We start from the raw sequence: 18,416 nt of genomic DNA, 5'->3' as shown, positions 1-18,416 counted from the left end.
AATAAATTTTAGTGTGGAATAGAAAGCTGCTTTGGTTTTGTTTCTTTAATGGTTACGGTTATAAGGATTATTACTTCATATGATCAAAGTAAAGACTAAATAAAATTATCAGCACAAGTACTGCATTACTCCAGTGCCTTCTGGCAGTTATGTTTAAGTGCTAACTTCTTTGTGTTATTTAGTGACATCTCCACTTGGGAGCAGTCTATCTCACTCTTGAGTAAGTTTATCTTGAGTAAGTTTATAGACTCATAGTAAATAAGCCAGCAGAGACTATTTGATCATCTCGATCATAACAGGACATTAAAACTTCACCCAGTTATCCACGTAGCATTTGTTCATAAGGCTGGATATAACAGACCTACAACCTTTCTGAATTCAATAGGAGAAAATGGAGTGGCTTCACGGGGCTGCTGGAGCACTCTGGCACTCAGAATTGATGGTTAATGTAGTTTGCAAAGAACTGTTTGTGGTGCCAGTAGAGAACAAGTAGAAATGTCCTGCAAACCTGGGCCTTCAACTTCACGTTAGTGTATGACCGGTCTCACTGTGAGACTAATGATTATCAGTATAATTTAATCAAAGCAGCTCCTTGTATCTGCAAGGTATAACCCACTGGATGACTCAGTTGAAACTCCCAATAGTATTAATGTAAAAAATCCCTTTTGTAGTAAATAAATCACATTTCACCAGTCAAATCAGAGGGACCGGGTCTTCCTCCGTAGTCCAGGCCGAGCCAGATACGCTCAAGGGCAGCGTAAGCCCGGTTTCTTTGGAAGTGCCAGCCTTGTGGCTAGCACGGAGAGCTGGGCTACAGCTGCGCAGACTATCATCAGAATGTGTGCCAGCCTGGCCTGGACATGGGAGCTGTGAGGAGAGAACTGGAAAAAGGCTAGGGAAAAGCCCAATCGGTTTCTTTGTAGATTGGAGCAGAGCAATTAGTTAAGGCTTCTGGAGTTGATGGCAGTGTGGATGGACGAGACCTCTGAGCTACTTAGTAGGGCAAGTGGTCTGTGGAAAAGATAGGACTCTGTAGGATGGCATCTACCAGTGTGGAGTATGGTAAGTGAGCCTTGGTATGAGACATCGGAATCCTGAAAATATCACAGGAGCTGAACCAGCAATGTACTAACAAAGTTCAGGGAGCTCTGGTTATTCCAGCTCTAATGGAAGGGGACCTCTAGGCAGCTGCAGCTGCCTGTGAGTGACTTCAACCGGAGGCTGTAACCATTACGGGCGTGACTGTGCCCATGACTGCGGTACACTTTGATAACTGAAGTGCAGCAGCTGGCTGAGCTCTACCCCAAATTTCTGAGGACAGCTGACAGCAGTTTGTCATGCAGTACTTTGCAGAGAATGGAAGAGACCTGAGTTACTGATGATTCATACAGGTAGCAGTGAGAGAGTAGAAAAAGGTGGATCATTGGTAGCATGCTGTCTCCTGCCCAGACTCCACACTCAGTGCCCAATGGTAAGATAAAGAGGGACTTGAATTCTAAGGTGGGCACATGAAAATGATCTTGTTTGGCAATTGGAGATAATCTTATTTTTGGAAAACTCTGAATATCTTCCTGAGGGCACATAGGTGGCTTAAGATGACTTAATAAAAGGAGAGAAAGGCCTGGAGCAGCAGCCATAACCTGCTTCAATCCACTCTTACTCAAGAATGGCTAGAAAATTTGGCCAACATAAGGTAGGTATCTCTTTGCATGAACTAGCTTGTAGCTTCCAAAGCAAGAGTTTCTGTAGGAAGAAATTTCTCAGTCACCTGCCTACTTTAGTCATTTTGTGGCCCTATTGTATAATGTATTTAATATAATAAAGTATATTACCCCTGCATGTTTAGTTTTTGAGGAATGTAGAGGGGCTTGTCTTCCTGTTGGGAGAGGGGACAGGTGCGATGCTACAGGGGCAGTGCAGTTGTATGTTGCAGTGAGATGAGTAGGGATGAATTTACTTGAGCTGGTCCTCTTTCTCAGGAGTTACCTACTGGCAGTAAGTAGACTCTTAATGCAGGAAGCAGCAGTAGAAATCTAAAATGCAGATGTTTGGAAGAAAGGAGAAAATAAACAAAAGCATGAAGAACTGCACTGCCTGGAAAAGAATGAGGAGGTGACTGTCATGACTGAGGATATGACGAGAAAATGAGGAGACATAGAGCTGCTCTAACTTCAAAATTCCAGCATAACGGATTGACTGGGACACATCCGTATTATGAAACTTGTATGTGTCATAATTTTGCCAGCACCTTTGAAGAATGTATTTTCTGTCAGGTGAATGGAGCACAGACATGAATGACAAAACTGCTAATGCTTGTGTTGTGAAAATGAATCTGTGGGCTTAATCCAGGTTTTGTGATTTGAAACTGTGAAGATGATTAGAGTAAAAAAAAAAAAAAAAAAAATAGTTTCAACAATGTCCTACAATGTACTGAGCTGTTCTTTGTCCCACAGTATATGACAGGAGTGGAGAAGGTCTTAAAAAAACCTATGAAGTAAAAAAAGAAGGATTTTCAGAATACTTTAGGTACTGTTTTTTTTAGGTACTGTTTTTTAAACCTTTTGAACAGCACCTCAGTGTTAAGACTTGGCAAGTGCCGAATATGACCTGCACAGAAAGTTAGGGGTCTCTTGCAACAGAGGCTTTGTCACCTTAGGAGGTAGGTGGCAAGTGAAGCTGAAAGGGCTTTGAAGAACAGTATCTCATGCCAAAAGTGTTTGTGGATTTTTCTACCTGACCCTTGAAAACCAAAGAAAAGTCTGTCTTCTTATGGTGAATGAACTATTAAAAACGAAACAGAACAAACCCACAAAAAAACCCCACCAGAAACAAAACCCAAAACAGAAATCATCAAAAGCTTGGTGGTGCAATTCAGAATGGCAACTAGCTTTGGCTAGATTGTTGATCGGGTCTTGCAAGTAAGAATCCAATAGTCAAAAAAAAATCCTATATAGTCTGCATGCAGAATATGCTCTGCCTTTTGTAAATCTGTAAGATTTTATTGCCAATAAAGATGATAAGAATAAGAAGTGGCTTAAATGGGCAAAATGCTACGCCCTGAAAGGAAATCACTTGCACGATGCCACTAAAGCAAGACATTTTGTATATAAAGCTGATGAGTCATTTAAATGATCAAAAATTTTCCTATCAGTAGCCTTCAATTACACAAGTAATCAATTTAGCTGCCATAATGCAGAGTCTAATATGATGTGAAGCTGATATGATACGACTGCTGCATTATACATAATGCAGCTAAATTGTACCAGGGAGTATATTAAAGAAAATTAGCTCTCACATGATACATTTTGATGCACTTAACGGTTAGATGGAAAAAGGTGAACTTACCGAGCATCTTCATAAGTTAATATATATCTGAGAGAAAAAAACTCATATAATTTAGAGCGTGATATCTCTTGGGTAGCTTATTGGAATGAATTTCATTGAAAATGTACCAAATGCTGGAATAATTTCATGTAGCAATTGGGTCATGGAATCCAAAGGTCTCGTGGGCCTTGCAGATACACAAAGCAAATAATTCATGTAAAGGAGAATATTGAATTTGTGCTTGAAGATATGTATCCTGTTGTACTGCAGACAGCTGGGTCTTGGAGAGGTGTGTGTGAGGGGCAGGGGAGGAAGAGCAGGCTATACCAGTATTCTTTAGGAAGCTGCCTGTACCTGGAGTTTTGTCCTAGGTTAATAGTTCATTGTAAGGATCCGGTAGATCAATAAAAAGGAAAGGTGTTAGAGTCATAAGGAAAGCCTGTCACTCAGAAGTTAAAAGGCAACCAGTTCTGCTTTAGAGAGTTGTGGATGGCCTCCTTCAGCTGTGGAGACTTCTGCTGAGGAACGGATGGACTGATGTGTTTTGTACAGCACAAAGCTGAACTGCAGTGTGCAGCGTAAGCACATGCTGCATTTAATGCAGTGAAGTATAGCGTCAGGATCTGACAGGAGCAAGGAAGTGCAAATAGGCGAGTAGGGGGCAGTGCATCCTGCTTATCTTCTTGAACTGAGAAGTTCCATGGAGACTGTTGCCGGCAGGCCTTTTAACCTCTGTTAAGGAGAGATCTCTGCAGACGCTTAGTGAGTTGTAATTGCTTCCTCAGTAGAGCCTGCTACCTGCCAACCAAGTGCACCCCATTTGTAGCTGAGGGTCCAACCTGATGATCCTGATTACTATTTTGTAAATAAGATATACACCAATTGAATTAGAGAGCGCGATCCAAGTGAGAGGGTGGCGGAGGATGGAGAGCTCTGTTTCAGTTACCTGCAGCATGTTGGAAGTGTTTTGCTGCCTTTTTCTGCTCCTCTCCTGGGAAGTTTCTCTCTGCAGTGCTTGGCTTACAGGACAGTAGCCGTTGCTTGCAAGCCTATGGGCCGTGTTTTGTCAGATGAACTCTCTTAAGGAAGCTTGGCTTCTTTTCTGTGTGGTTTACTTTACTAATTTTCACTCTGAATTATTTTAATGGTGGATGTTTCATTCTCCGTTTGAAAAATTATAATGGGACTTGCCAGCTCTTTAATGTATCTTGCTTTTGTGAGTGTATTAATAGCAATAAACATCAAGTACATAATTTTCTAGTTTGGGTTGCATTACTATAGAGGCATTAAAATTAAAACAAGTCTAAGCAAAACTGACAAACTTGTTTTATCCTCAGACCTTTGTAACATAGGTCAGAATTTTAAGTATCTACTATCAACTCGAAGAAAAATCGCAGTGCTGCCCTTTTTACCCAGCTCCCCAAATCTCCGATAAATTGTGCTGAACCATGAAGGCATTACAGGCTCCAATGTAATCGTGTGTACAACAGCTGTAGCTGTAGCACAGAACACAAAGTGATAGACCTAAAGTAATCTTGCTGGGTATGATTGCCATGCTGCCAGGCAAAAATAATCACTGATATGACTTCTTCTGAAGGGCAAGTTGTGTTGCACAGTACAGAATTAACCTTGGGAGAGTGGAGTAATGACAGGTTGTTCTATTGTCTGCAGCCCTGGACTTTCAATACTACTTTCTCTGGGTTAGTTCCCATCCCCTTTCTTTCCGTACTGTCAGCGTTACCTATATTTGGGATCGTCTTAATTTCTGTGAGGGGCTGAGGAGTAACAGATTTGAAATTGGGGAAAAAACCCACAAACCAAAACCCAGCTATCTGATGAATCTCCTGCCACTATAAATCATCATTACACCATTAAAATCCCAAGTTACATCACTTCGCTTACAGCTATGTGACTGACAGTATGATAAGACATCTTTTCTCATTAATTGGTCTGTAGCTCTTCTGCTGCTTTTCATTTCTTTCACATAGGTTTTAATTTATCTATTTAGTTCCTATTTTTCTATACAGACCTCAAGGTTTTTTTCCTTTTTTTTTTATTTTTTTATTTTTTTATTTATTATGACAGTGCCTTGTAGAAATACTATTCTTGAACCAGTACAGAGAAGACGAGAAACACACAAAGCCAGTCCATGCTCCAAAACATTATATAGTCTGATTTCCTGATACTAGCTCCCTATGGAAAAGGAAGGTCTGGAAAAACATACCCTCATTCTTGCCCTGCGTGATGCTTTTTTAATGGAATAGCAGCTCCAGGGAAATGATCGTTCTGGTCCAGCTGCAGGTCGTGCTGTGGAGGAGCTCATTTTAGCCCTTAGAGGGAGCCACAGACTTGACTATGGAAGCGGAGGAAAAGCAGGCAGGTTTTTGTGCTAGAGGAGGTGGGGAGGGGATGGTTCTCAATTGCTTTTGTTTTTTCTAGTTCTTAATTGACAGCAATGTGTAAATCAGACACAAGACTGGTTTGTTGTGTGAGCGCCCTACTGCATTCACTTTTCTAGTGACAGATTTGTAGGGTTCAGAAGGCCTCAAACCAATGTTAATTTTACCTTCCCCATTTCACGTGGTCAGCTCCCTCCTGCAGCATTCAGTTCCAGATTCCACTGTTCTCCTTTTGCTGCTGACACAGCAGGACTTGAAAAATTCAGATACTGTACACTGCTTCCTCTTAAAAAATAAAAAATATTTTAAAAATTGATTAAGGCTGCAGAGTTCAGCCTGGAAAACATATGATTGCCATCTTTTCTCTTTTTTTGTTTGTTTGTTTCTTAATCGTATCCCTTTCTTGAAGGAGAGAGGTGCATTACCCCCCAGTCTTTCCCTGCAATGGCAGGTTATAGCAGAATATTTTTGTGTAAATGATAGGGATGAAGTAGGTTATATGGCTGTGTCGTAAAATCCAAATGAAAATGCTGTTCTGCTGTCTCAGCATTCATTAGCATTGCCAGTGAGCTATTCAGTTCAGGGAATGGGAGATGCACATGCGTGGAAGAAAATGGATGAGGAGATTTGCAGGCCTTGGACAATTAAGCACTTCCCCTTTTCCTAAAAATGAGATTAAAATGTTCTTCTGTGCCTTTTCCCTTCCCTCCCTTCCCCAGCAGATGAATTCTAGTGGCAGCACTGAGGAGTGCTTAGCCACAAAGATGCTATGCCAGAGATGGGACAGAATGGGTCGAGTTCCAGAAGATACTGTTAAAGGTTAAAGGAAACCCCAAACTTAAATTTTAAACAGCTCTGAGCTCCTTGCAGAGACTGCTGCTAATTAGAGCATCAAGTTGTGTGGCAGTTCTTTTAAGGTAATGGCTGCCAACAAAAAACCTGCATTAGTAGTAATCTTTTATTTTGTGTATAGGCTGTAGAGGTGTCGTGTCTTTCTGTAATGATTTTAGCTTAGTTTGGACTGTTGAACTCGGGGTAACCAAGAGAGAAAAGCAGTGAAGAGGTCACTGTCCTTCTAAACTATTCAAAATACTTGTGGGAAATGCTGGGAAGAGGGTGAACAGCCACAGTCAGGAAACAGTCACCCCTACTTCAGATTTCCCTGCTCAGAGTCATTAATTCATCCATAATTTAATCAGGTCTGGGAAGGGAGGGGAAGAAAGGAAATTTTTATTTCACACTAGAAAGTCATCATTTGTGTTTTCTCCTGTTGGTCAGCTTTCTGGCTCTGGGTTGTCTGGAGCCATGGCAAAGCCCATCCATTCCAAAATATGAGCTAATCCTAGAAGTAGCAAGGGTTTTTAAAGTAGGTGTTTCTTCAAGGTTGCCTTTTGAGTTTTGGACCTCACAGATTTTTCCAAATTTCTGAGAAATAGGAGAGTTGATAATTTCTTCATGATAATTCAGACTATTTGTTTGGAATATTTATGGAGAGGTGAACTGTAATGAGAATTGGTGACTACTAGGTTAAAAATCCAGTCTTGGATTTGCATGGGTACTGCTGAGAACACTTCATGTTCACCGACATAGCCAAAAGAGAAGCAGCCTTTTTATGCCTTTAACAGGACTGTCTTCAGTGATGAGAAAAATTGTTTTCTGGTAGACGGGCATTTCTTCTTCCTCTGACAGGATAGGTTTAGAATTGGAATTTCTGTTTTTGATTATGCAATTTTTATTTTTTTACTTTAACTGTGCGGACTGAGTGTTTTCTTTGGATTTTTGATAGTCAGATGTCTCTCTCATACCAGAATATGCTAGATTTTACCTGAGGTCATTCTAGACATCATCGTTCTTCGAGGAAGCAAGTGTCTAGCTTTCCCATGGTGAAGAGGATGAGCAAGAAGCAGAGCTGCACAGATGCCTGTCTCTCACGGGTCATCCTGACACCCCTGTGAGTTATGGGAATGGGCTGTGAAAACAGTCTACATTTAAAAAGCACTAAAGGCCAGATGTGAGGATGGCATTAACATCTAAAGTGATGTCTCCCACAGGAAGACAAGCAGTGTGGAAGAGAACATTTTTGCACACGTGTTCTTTCATTCCGGATAAAGGGTTACAGCTAATCAGGAAGGCTCTGACGTTTGGGCCACCAGCTGAGGGAAGTGGCCTCTCGGGAAGCTTCATCACAGTGGGCAGGAAAGCAAGAGGAGAGGGTTCAAAATAAACTGAGCTGGAAAAAGCACGAGCAGGAGAATTTCCCTGCTGTCGTTTTCCCCATGATGGCTATTACGAGGGGACAGATGACTATATCTTGTGCAGTCAGGTTTTTTTAGTCCTTGTAGTGCTTGTTTGGGGTCATTCTGCCTGTATCAGAGAGGTCCTTTAATTGTTTTCTGATGGTTCTTCAAGAGTATTTCTTCACAGAGGAGAAATGTGATTACGAAAGGATTTGTGGCAGATGCAGAAGAGATTTGAGGGTCTGGAATGGTGGTTAGTGACTACGCTTTGTTGTCTGAATTATTTATTGCTCCTTAGCACTTCTAGTCTGGTAAGCATATATGGAAGGTGGACATGCTGTGTAATTCTTTTACCTCCTGCAAGGTGCTCAGCATTAGATGGGTTGGGTGTTGCTAGCTCCTGATAAAGCCGAGAGGCTAGGCCTAGTTTGGGCCAAATACTTCATTGGGCTAAAATATTCAAAGCTTGTATTTCTGGGAACACCATCCACCATTAGTCTTTTCTGATAAGTGGAATGTTGGATGGTTTCTCAAGCATGTCAAGTATTTACTTACATGACTGAGGTTGTCTACCTTTAGGATCTGCAGCTAGGTAACCATCTCTCTCCCTCCATTTACTCCATTCCCAAATTGTTGTCAAATCAAATGTTAATTTGTAAGGGAAAGGAAGGGACTGCTGAAAACATTTGACTCTTCCCATTGGTCCTGTTGAATTTTCCACCCCATAAAGAAATGTAAGACTTAAACTTAGCAACCAGTGAAGGCAAAGGGAGGGAGTTGATGGAAAACTGCCACCCATGTAAGAGCTCGAAGACCCAATGCTCTGAGGCAGAGTATTTTTATCTTGGACAAGAAACTAAAGGCAGACTTGGTGATGTATATTTCTACTTCTTTTGGATTTTGGCTTATGTCAGATAGAGTATTTATTTATCTTCCTAATTTCCCCTTTGTGTGTCTGCAATTTTTATTTTGGGGTTGCTACGATCCAAAGAAGAAAAGCTACAACAGAGGAAGTTAATCACATTCATTGCTGTGATTAGAAGATAACACTTCCATATGTGACTTTAAAAAAAAAAAAAAGCACAAAAATTCTCATACAGATTAATTCTACTTAATCATTTGGTTACCGTTCTCAAATATGTTTGGTGAATAACCTTCAGGCAGTGGGTTCTTCGTGACGTATTCATTTCGTTTCCTTGGTTTCGCTATTTTTGTTCTGTGATTGCTCATTGAGTGTTACCAGTAGTTGCCTGAAAATTTGTTTGTATGCTGTCTTGTATCTATCCTGAGCTACTTCTGCAGCTAAATGCAGTTCAGAAATGGTGGTTCTTATCATGCTTAAATGCACATAATCCTTGATGAAGAGTTTGTTCTTTGCACTGTGATAGCTTCTGATCAGGATTTGATTTCTGTTCTGTGAAGTCAAGTAAAATAAAATAAGAAAGATGACAAATGGGTAGAACAGCAAAAGTGCTTGCCCTGAAGCCTTTGTGAAGGCGAGTCTTTTTCAATTAGTGCCAGAATGTGGAGCCACAGCTCTAATATAATTGAATAAAAGCAGAGAAACAAAGGCCAACCCCCCCTGGCTCTCCCCATTCTATACCCGACCAAGTAAAATAGAAGAAAGAAGCAGTACCAAAGTCCTCCTTATCAGAGTTTTTTTTCTTGCCAAACAGTATTTCTTAAAAAAAAAAGAAAAAAAGAAAAAAAAAGAAAAAAGAAAAAAAAAAAGTAAGTATTTTATTTTAGGAGAGAAAGTCTGCACATAAGAGAGAACCTGAATTGCAGAGTAGCTTGGATGTGAACCAAACACTCTAAAGTCCAAACGTGATGGGTTCTGAAATTGTTTCAGCTGAAGGCGTCATTCAAGTATAATCTTTGGATTCATACTTCTAGGTTATACAGTGTCTTCTCTTGAAATTTAGTTTACATCAGCATCAGATGTGTTTTCTGCCTAAATTAAGATGTTAGTATTTTGGATACCTCAGAAGAATGTTACATGAATAGATGCATTAACAGTACAGTTTTTGAATATAAGGATCATGGGAGTCATATGAGAGTTTGGCAGATACCTATCTAGAAAGCAGGTTTCTTCTAAGGAAATACAGATCTGCTTTCAAGCTTCAGTCTTGTGTAAACGTCACGCAGTGGGATGCAGCTCAGCCTGCAAACATGATCTGGGTTTATTACGACTCCGAGTGGCCACATCTTGGTTCTCCTTAGAAGATGGCCCCCTCCCCACGAAGTGCCACCGCTCTCTGCAGGGGCCGGACCCCTGCCCAGTGAAAGCTGGCTCTGGAATAAAGAGAGTTTGTTTTTTGGTGTCTTGTGGTGTTTGGTTTGGTTTCGTTTTTTACATGATTAAGTGCCTGTTGTCCCTGGTGCTGAAATAGTATTATCTTACTGATTTTGGTAAAACTCTGTTACATAGTGAAACCCCACGATTTGCTTGAAAAGCAACATTATAACTTTCTGCAGTCACAAAGTGGAAAATTAATTAACAGCAGGACTTGCATAGTCCGCGTGAACTCCTGAGAACTTACTCTTGTTTAATTAATATTAATTTACTATTTATAAAGTGATAAAAACATTCTTGTGGCTTATGTTACAACTGCTTTTAATTCTGGAGGCATTTTAATCAGTTTGCATGACAATTTTTGTCAACACCAGGTAAACAGGACCTTTAATATGACCTACCCTGTTGAGACTAGATAACGGGCTAGACTGGGAAATAATATGCAAACTCGTTTCTCCCCTCTTATCAGAAGAGATCCGTTCCCAAAGTGACATAGATATTGTTGGTGTAGGTGATACCTTTAACCGTGACATCACTTTAAACCCCAGGGCAGCACTTACACCCTTGGGAGTGTATTGCTGCTGAAGGGAACGACTTGAGCTGAAAGTCTGAGACTTCACATTGGATATCCTTCTTCTCGGGGGAGCAAAGCTGATGGGTTTTTTCAATAATCTCTTATTTTTACCGACTTGCACTCAGGAGCACTGAAGCGACTTTTTTTTTTTTTCTCTCCTGGTCTTCAATTTTTTTCCCTTATCCTTGTTTGTTCCTCCCCCTCCCTTTCACTTGACACCTGTCCCTACCTTTGGAGGATGAGATAAGCAGAGGACTCTGTCCTTGTAAGAGACGAGGAGCAGAATATGCCCGCACAAAGAGGGCCAGAGCAAGACTCAAACCTCTCCTGGGCAGGCACAGGCAGGTGTGGGAGAGCTCCTTTGCTGCAGGTTGCTTTCTGGAGTGCTGTTGGTGGGGTTTGGTCACTGTAGCGAGTGCAAGTGGAAGCAGGTTCATCTCTTTTTTTGTTGTTGTTTTTTGAGTCATCATGCTGCAGCAAATTTTGCGTGATATGTATATTGACCCTGAGCTCCTGGCAGAGCTGAATGAAGAACAAAAGCAAATCTTGTTCTATAAAATGAGAGAAGAGCAGCTGAGGCGCTGGAAGGAGAGGGAAGAAAAAGCACCAGTGGAGGAGGCTGTGCTGAGAAAGACAGCGAGGCGGAACCAGAGTAAGATTTGTGTCTTTCTTCTATACTTAAATGGCTGGGGATGGTGGGCTTGCGACTGGCTGTGGTGCAGCATGTGTCTGGAAAAGATTACAAGAAAGAGTGCCAGCTGTCCCCATAGGCAAAAAGTCTGGGACAGCAAACCCACCATGTTCCTGCCCCTTGTCTCTCGAGGCTGGTTCTTCATCTAGGGGAACAGTTTAGTGTGGGAGAAAGGGGAATTGTTTTGAAGTGCCCCTTTCAGTCAGGAGTCACTGCTCCTGTTCTCTCAGTGGTGACAGATGCACCATGGCCAAGTTTCCATCCACTCCTAAGGCTTTTTTCTTCACCTACCATCCCCACCCCTCACCCTCAATCAGGCAAAAGGCAGTCTTGCCTGTGCTGTTGAGGTTTCTTGACTTGACATTAAATGTTTCCAGGTGGCTGGAGTAGGAGATAAATTCATGAATTTGGGCTTGTTGTGAAGGGCTGTTTATGTGTAAGCCATACCATACGAGACTAAATTTCCAACTGTACTAGTAAACAGTCTCCAGAAGTTTATGTCTAGAGAATAGGATAATAGCGGGGCAAACATGTAAAAAAGAACCCCAGCAACCAAAAGCAAAAAACAGAAATATGTTTTCATGCAATATGTAGTTAAACTATGGAGCTCCTTCCACAGCTGTTACAGATGCTAAATGTGTGTGTTGGCTTGAAAAGCAAATAAGCAAAATCACGGAAGAAAACATTGAAAAAGAACTTCTCCAAATGTCATTTCCAAGTATGTGGTCTGGGGTCCAGGTTGTTTGGAATAAAAAGAAATACTTATTTCCTTGCTCTCTGCTCTGAACAAGTGGCTTTTAACTCTTTCCCCATTCACTGGATGAAGTTGTTAGGCTGATGCAAGATAGAAAACATTTTCGCCTTGGAAATAAATGTAGTTGTAGTGATTCCTCACTCAACAAGGAAGTGTCACAGAGACATGTCAAACACTCCTTTCCCTGTAAAATGCCAAAGATCTTAGCCTATCTTTAAATTTATGAAAAGTTCAATATTTAAAATTTCTGATAATTTTGAGTAGCTGTTTTTGAGACAGCACTCTAGCAGCTATGTGACTCTGCAGTCAGTGTTTAAAGTGTTGCTTATCTTAACATACCCATGGTAGAAAGCTTTGCTTGGAGCACCTCAATACAGATTATTAAATTCAATTGTCAGACTTCTGCAAATGTGTAGAGCCTCTGAACCCTACAAAGTGTCCATTAGATAGTTAGCAACTCAAAGCCTGTTGTTGAAGAAATGTGTTGCAAAGCAAAACTAGTTTCCAAGACTCACTTGAAGCACAGGCCGTTATGAAGTGACTCTAGAGTAAGTCACGATGGTAACCTTAAAATAAAGGGGGAATGTTCAGAACACCCTAATCAGTTGTAATAGGAGTTTAAAATGTCCCTCCACAGATGGCAAGGTGGATGTCGGAAAGCCTCATCCTGTTTAATTTCTATTTCTTTCATGTTTGTGTTCTTGCTGTGAATGGTGCTCTTCTAGAAGGGTGGCGTCAAAATAGCTTCTCTCATACAGCACAAAAACCTTGTTCATTTTGATTGATTTGTAGCTGAGAAAAAATTAAAAATGCAGTTCAGCTCCACATACCAAAACAACATTATATCATTGCGATCTGTATTATGTGCATTCTTTGAGGAAGACAGATGCAGAAAAATCTAACTGCAAAAATATTTATGTGATGATTTGTCACACTGTTGACACCTAGATTTCCATATATAAATTATACATTAAACCTGTTCAGCTTCCTACTACAGGAGACCATTTTCTGCGTAATTAATTTTCTGATTTATAAAGAAAAAAGCAAAAGGAGAGCAGCAGAGTAACCTGTAGATTATATTTGCCCTGACAAAAGCATTCACAAATACACATGGAGATAAATTTCATAATAGCGCAGTTCCATTTTAGCTTCTTAAATTAGCAGTTTAAGGTATTGCTTAGGTTTGACTTTTGCCCACTGTTAGAAACTTTCTACTTCCTTCACAACTGTACTAAAGAGCTGATATCACCAATTTTATTTTTTTTGTAGAGAGGACTATTGGAATTAGATGTGCAAGTCAGGCATTTGGTTCCACTAAAAATATATTTTGACTTCCATGAACTGATGTGGGCCAGAGTTGCAAGGTAATTTCCATCTTTAGGCATGCTGGTCATTAACTCTACAGATACTTGTAACTGATTTCTACTGCATAGTTCCATAATATGATGGTAAATGGTCTCATAGGGGAGCTAGTTTCCCATTTAAAATAAAAAAAGAAAAAAGGCAAAAAAGTCAACCAGAGATTACTGGTGTAAGGTAAGAATTACTGTGCAGTATTTTTGCCTGGATGATTCAAAGGGTCAGAGTAGGTGACTGTAATAATCCTTTCCTATCTTAAAATATGTGATTTATTTTTTTCCCCCTAAAAGACATTTGGCATCAACATTTTTTGGACCTTGAAGCTGCTTAGTTTTCAGTTTCCATTGATGTATAAGTGAATTTCCAAACATTCTCTCCCTGCTACACAGTATAGAACATGGAATATTTTTATTCCTGTTTAAAATTAGTGGCTACCAGAAAATTTAGAGCTACTGCAATTACATGTCCTATATTCCTTTCAAACTGAGGGATTTGAGCAGTTTCATCTGCAAGTTTCATTGACATTCTACTGCATGACACGGGTTTTATGTTCATGCTGGTTTGTTAAAGCCAAGAGTTGCTCTGGCTTTATAAAGATCTTTGTAGCCTGACGTAGTAAAACACAGAGGTGAGACTTTAATCTCTCTAATGTTGTGCTGAGTTTCTGAATTTTTCTAGTTGACAGAAAAATGTGTATGTTGTTTATGAATATAACATTTGTAGAAAAAAAAAGTTTTTACTAATTTGATCAGAATTATACGTGTAGGACTACCTTTCAAATCCTTCTGTTTTCCTCATAGTTTGAATAGCTATATACGAGAACTTTGCCTCACCTCTTTAGGATGGGATAGGGTGAGATAGAACAAAAAGGATTAATGACAACGGGCACTTCTCCAATTAAAAATGCTCCAAAAAGTGCTTGGGCTTGATGTGGAGTCCTATATTCCAACTGGTTCAAACCTCAGTCAGTTCAGGAGCTTACCTGCAATGCTATGTGTGACCCCAGCAGCACAGAAGAAGAGGTGGATTTTTTGAAACAGAGCAGTGATTGTGAATCTGGGTTTGATTCTCTACAGTGACTTGAGGGATGAAGGGTTCTTGTGCCAGGTTTAGATGTGTTGTCTTACAGAAACCACAAGTGCAGAGCTGGGGAGGTAAAAAGTGGCGTATTCAGGTCAGATTGGCCTTGTGCTACAGGTAAAATCATCAGCAGGTTTAGGGAATGCTCTTTTTAATTGTTTGGAAACTAACTAGGAAAGGACCAGTATCTGCAGTGATTTATACAGAACCACCACTGAATGCAGGTTGTCCATAAACATCCTATTCAGTGCAATGAAATTTGCTTCTCAGAAAACAAAACCAACGTAAGTTCCTGAGAGTGTTTAGCAAGTTAAATAGCTTAACAGTCTGTGTGTAATTAGTCTTATTCTTCATTTCTAAAGAAAATAGTATTAGTCACCTTCAGTAAATGCTAAATTGTGCTTTCCCATTTGGATTGTTTGGTTCCATGCGTCTTGAGGAAAGGTTAAAATTGAAATTTGTATCAGAATGAGTCAATGTTAAAAAATCGTTTCACTTTGCGGGTAAATGAAATGTTTTCAGATTATTCGACAGTGTTAATTTCCTTCCCTTTTTAGAAACACAGACTGATGTCTAAAAGGGAACAATAGATAAATGTCACTTCAGAGTGAGATATTTCCTGTAGATGATACTGAATAAACCCTTCCCAGACTTTTTCTGTTTGTACCTCGCCTACATTTGTACCTTACCTAAAAATACTAGTAGATTCTGAGCATTATTTGGGTCCTCCCAAAAGTGCAGTGTTCAGTGAACTTATTCAAGGTAAAAAAAAAAAAAAAGTATTTTTTAGCTTTAATTAAATCATGACTGCTGGCTTGTACTGAAATGGCTTCACAAGTGACTTGAACTCTTGCAGGTCCATCTCAGGTTCATTTACAAATTACTCCTGGAACTCAGGAACATATTTTCATTGTAATAAAATAAGATTGCGTTTTCTTATTGTGCTAAAATCACTAAGGGAAGTCTCCTCAAAATTTCAAGATCCCCTTGGGATTTGCTGAGAGTTGACTGGCAGGAAGCTTTGCCATTTGCAAATAAACATGTTTACTTAATTAGGCAGGAGCCCTTTACCCAGTATAGCTGAGTTAGGAGTAAGCGAAGCACCGTGCCAATTTGGATTTTGATCCTGATGCAGTATCCAGAGCTGTCAGCATACCCAAAATGAGATCTCAAAGACTGTTGAGCATTAGGTAGCTGAAGGACAGCCACGCGGGAGGGAAGACAATGCTGGTCTGCTGCTGCTTATTTTGACATTACTCATGGGGAACTGCAGCTCGTGATGTTCAGGGAGGAGCTATTTGTAAACACTTATATTTACCTGTCCTTAACGAGAGTAGCTAGGAGAAAATTAGGTAGGCTTACCAATCGTGGCTAGAAAATAATTTCTTTATCTAAATGGCATTTGTGTTAGAAAATCATTAGAGAATAGATGAAGCTATTTGGAAACAAGTATTTCAAATATCACAAGTGGGTGGTGGGAGGATACATCAGTGTCACATGTGAAGGCCAGCGAGTGGGAGTGTGTTTCAGTGTGTGTGAAGTGTTAGTGGGTGTACAAGCAGTGACTTTTTTTCTATGTTTTTGAACTCAGAAATGAATTCTTCATTTATACTAGGGCCTCCACACACCCTGGTAATGCTTAGCTAAGATTTTATCTCCTACAGAGGTGTGCTCCTGGCAGTGGTCATTGTATCTTTCTCTGTATCACTGGGCATGGGTCTAAACAGAGATATCAGGCTTCAGTATTTCTGAAATTTCTGGCTGCGCGTGGTCTGGAATTCTGTAAAGCCCTATCTTTTGTTTACTTTTTCAGTTGTATCTGAGTTGTAACAGGAAAACATCAGCAGGAACTTTAGAATAATTTTTATTAGGAGACCGAACCAACTGATTTGAAGTCATTGGAAAAGTTTTAATGTAACATTCGTGACGTGTATAGCAGCTTGTGATATGATGCGGTTTTGTTAGTGCTGTATTCCTTGGGGCCAGAACTCAGTGGCTCAGAGCTCGTGCTCAGTGTGGCTGCGCACCGAGGTACAGTTAAACAGCAGCTTCTCAGCTGTTCGCTTCTCTGAACCTGGGGCTAGAGAGAGACCTCCAACCGCCGCATGACCTAAATACGTACCCAATGGAACAAATCCAGAGGGACTTCTCTGCTCGCCTAGGATTAGCTGTAAGTCTCTGCTTTTTAGTCTTATATCCTGCCCTGCAGCTGACTTCTCTGTTTTGCAGAAAAGTGAAAGCAGAATATTGCTGGCTACCTGGGCCGTATTACACTGGAGGTTTCTCTTGCATGCGTGTGATCCTCATCGTTCCTGTTGTCTGAAGCATCTGGCGTCAGCCGTTTGCTGAGAGAGGCTACTGGGTTAATTGAGCCACTGGCGTGGAGAGCATTCCCGTGTTTCTCCATGGCATTATGTTCCTCAGCCTGTCTGAACACAGTGGTGTTAGATGGGCTTTCTTGTACATACTGGTGCTCTGGTAATGATATGAGGTTGTGACTGTCTGCAAGCTCATGAATACTTGATACGGAAAGAGCAGTACTGTGGCTAAGGGGAGAACAGGATTCGCCCAAGCTAATTCAGTATTTCCTTGTTGATTTTGCCAGCTTGTAGCATAAATGACTAAAACATTCAAGGACAGAGGTACCAGGTTTTGATAGTAGGATGTGGAAGACATGAGAAAACTCCCTGTATTCAAGTCAGCAGTGGATTTAGCCAGATGCTGATGGTGGTTCAGTAACCTCCAAGTCCGCTCGTGTGCTGTGGTGCTAGAAAATCTCAATGCAGTGATATAGTTCTCCCTGCTTCTGTGGTCCTGTGTGCCTGATAAAAGGAGTCGGTGCAAGCCTGCCATGCTGCATTAAGTAGGGGAGTCTGGTGCAGAAAGTGATCCATGGTTCTCTGTCCAGTCTTCGACAGAGAACCCTTTTCCTTCTGCTTTGAGTTTCCAGCAGACCCTGAAGTAGCCATGCAGACTTTCGTTTGTTCTCTAGCAGTGGGAAAACCTGGATACTTTGTGACAGCTCTGTGTGAGAAACCAAGCCTTTGGGCTTTTACACTTTACGAGAGACAGTTGGGATCAGGAATCAGAAATTAGTGTGCTATGTTCTTGACTTAATTTTTATAATGTAGGAAAAAACCAAAATAAATGAATGATACTGATGTGAATGATTTTACAACCTTGGAGCTAATCTTATGTGTATCTGCATTTTTATACTGCTTATAGTGAAAGTCATTAAAATGGACAGACGAGGGACTACATCTAGATTGTAGACGGAGTTAGAACAATATCTTTAAGAATGAGTTCTGAACGTTATCTCCCAGGTGAAGGCGGGCAAACTACAAAATTGTTATATGTAACAGCGTGCTTTGGCCAGGGAGCCAGGAAAATACCTGGGATGTACTAGATAGAGAGCACATAAATGATACTTCATTTCTGTGTTTCTTTTGGGGTTTTTTCCTTCTTTTTTAGTTTACAGTATGCAAACCTATATATACATATTGCATATATGCATACCATGTGGTAAGGCAAGCCCACTTACCTCTGAGTGTTATGTACAGTTATCTTTGCTGCATTTCTTAATTACCATAGTCTTATTTGAGTAACTGTTCCCTCCCTTAATGTTTGCTGTCTTCAGTCACTCTTCCTTTATTTGATCCTGCAGGGGTATTGCAGCATAATTATTTCCATGGTAACAGTTTG

General features: G+C 40.5%; 1 protein-coding gene across 1 annotated transcript in view; it reads left to right on the top strand.

Annotated features, from left to right (window-relative positions):
- The first annotated feature begins 10,563 nt into the window (after positions 1-10,563).
- SH2D4B (SH2 domain containing 4B) overlaps positions 10,564-18,416 on the top strand; it is a 72,279-nt gene continuing 64,426 nt past the window's right edge. Inside the window, exon 1 of the mRNA XM_056352940.1 lies at positions 10,564-11,482. Within this exon, the coding sequence (XP_056208915.1) occupies positions 11,299-11,482 (184 nt within the window). The 5' untranslated portion in view covers positions 10,564-11,298. The remainder of the gene's footprint in view (positions 11,483-18,416) is intronic.

This window comes from Falco biarmicus, chromosome 9 (genome assembly GCF_023638135.1).
Source record: "Falco biarmicus isolate bFalBia1 chromosome 9, bFalBia1.pri, whole genome shotgun sequence".
Classification (NCBI taxonomy): Eukaryota; Metazoa; Chordata; class Aves; order Falconiformes; family Falconidae; genus Falco; species Falco biarmicus.
Note: the sequence above shows the minus strand (reverse complement) of the source record. Positions and strands in the feature narration are given on the sequence as shown.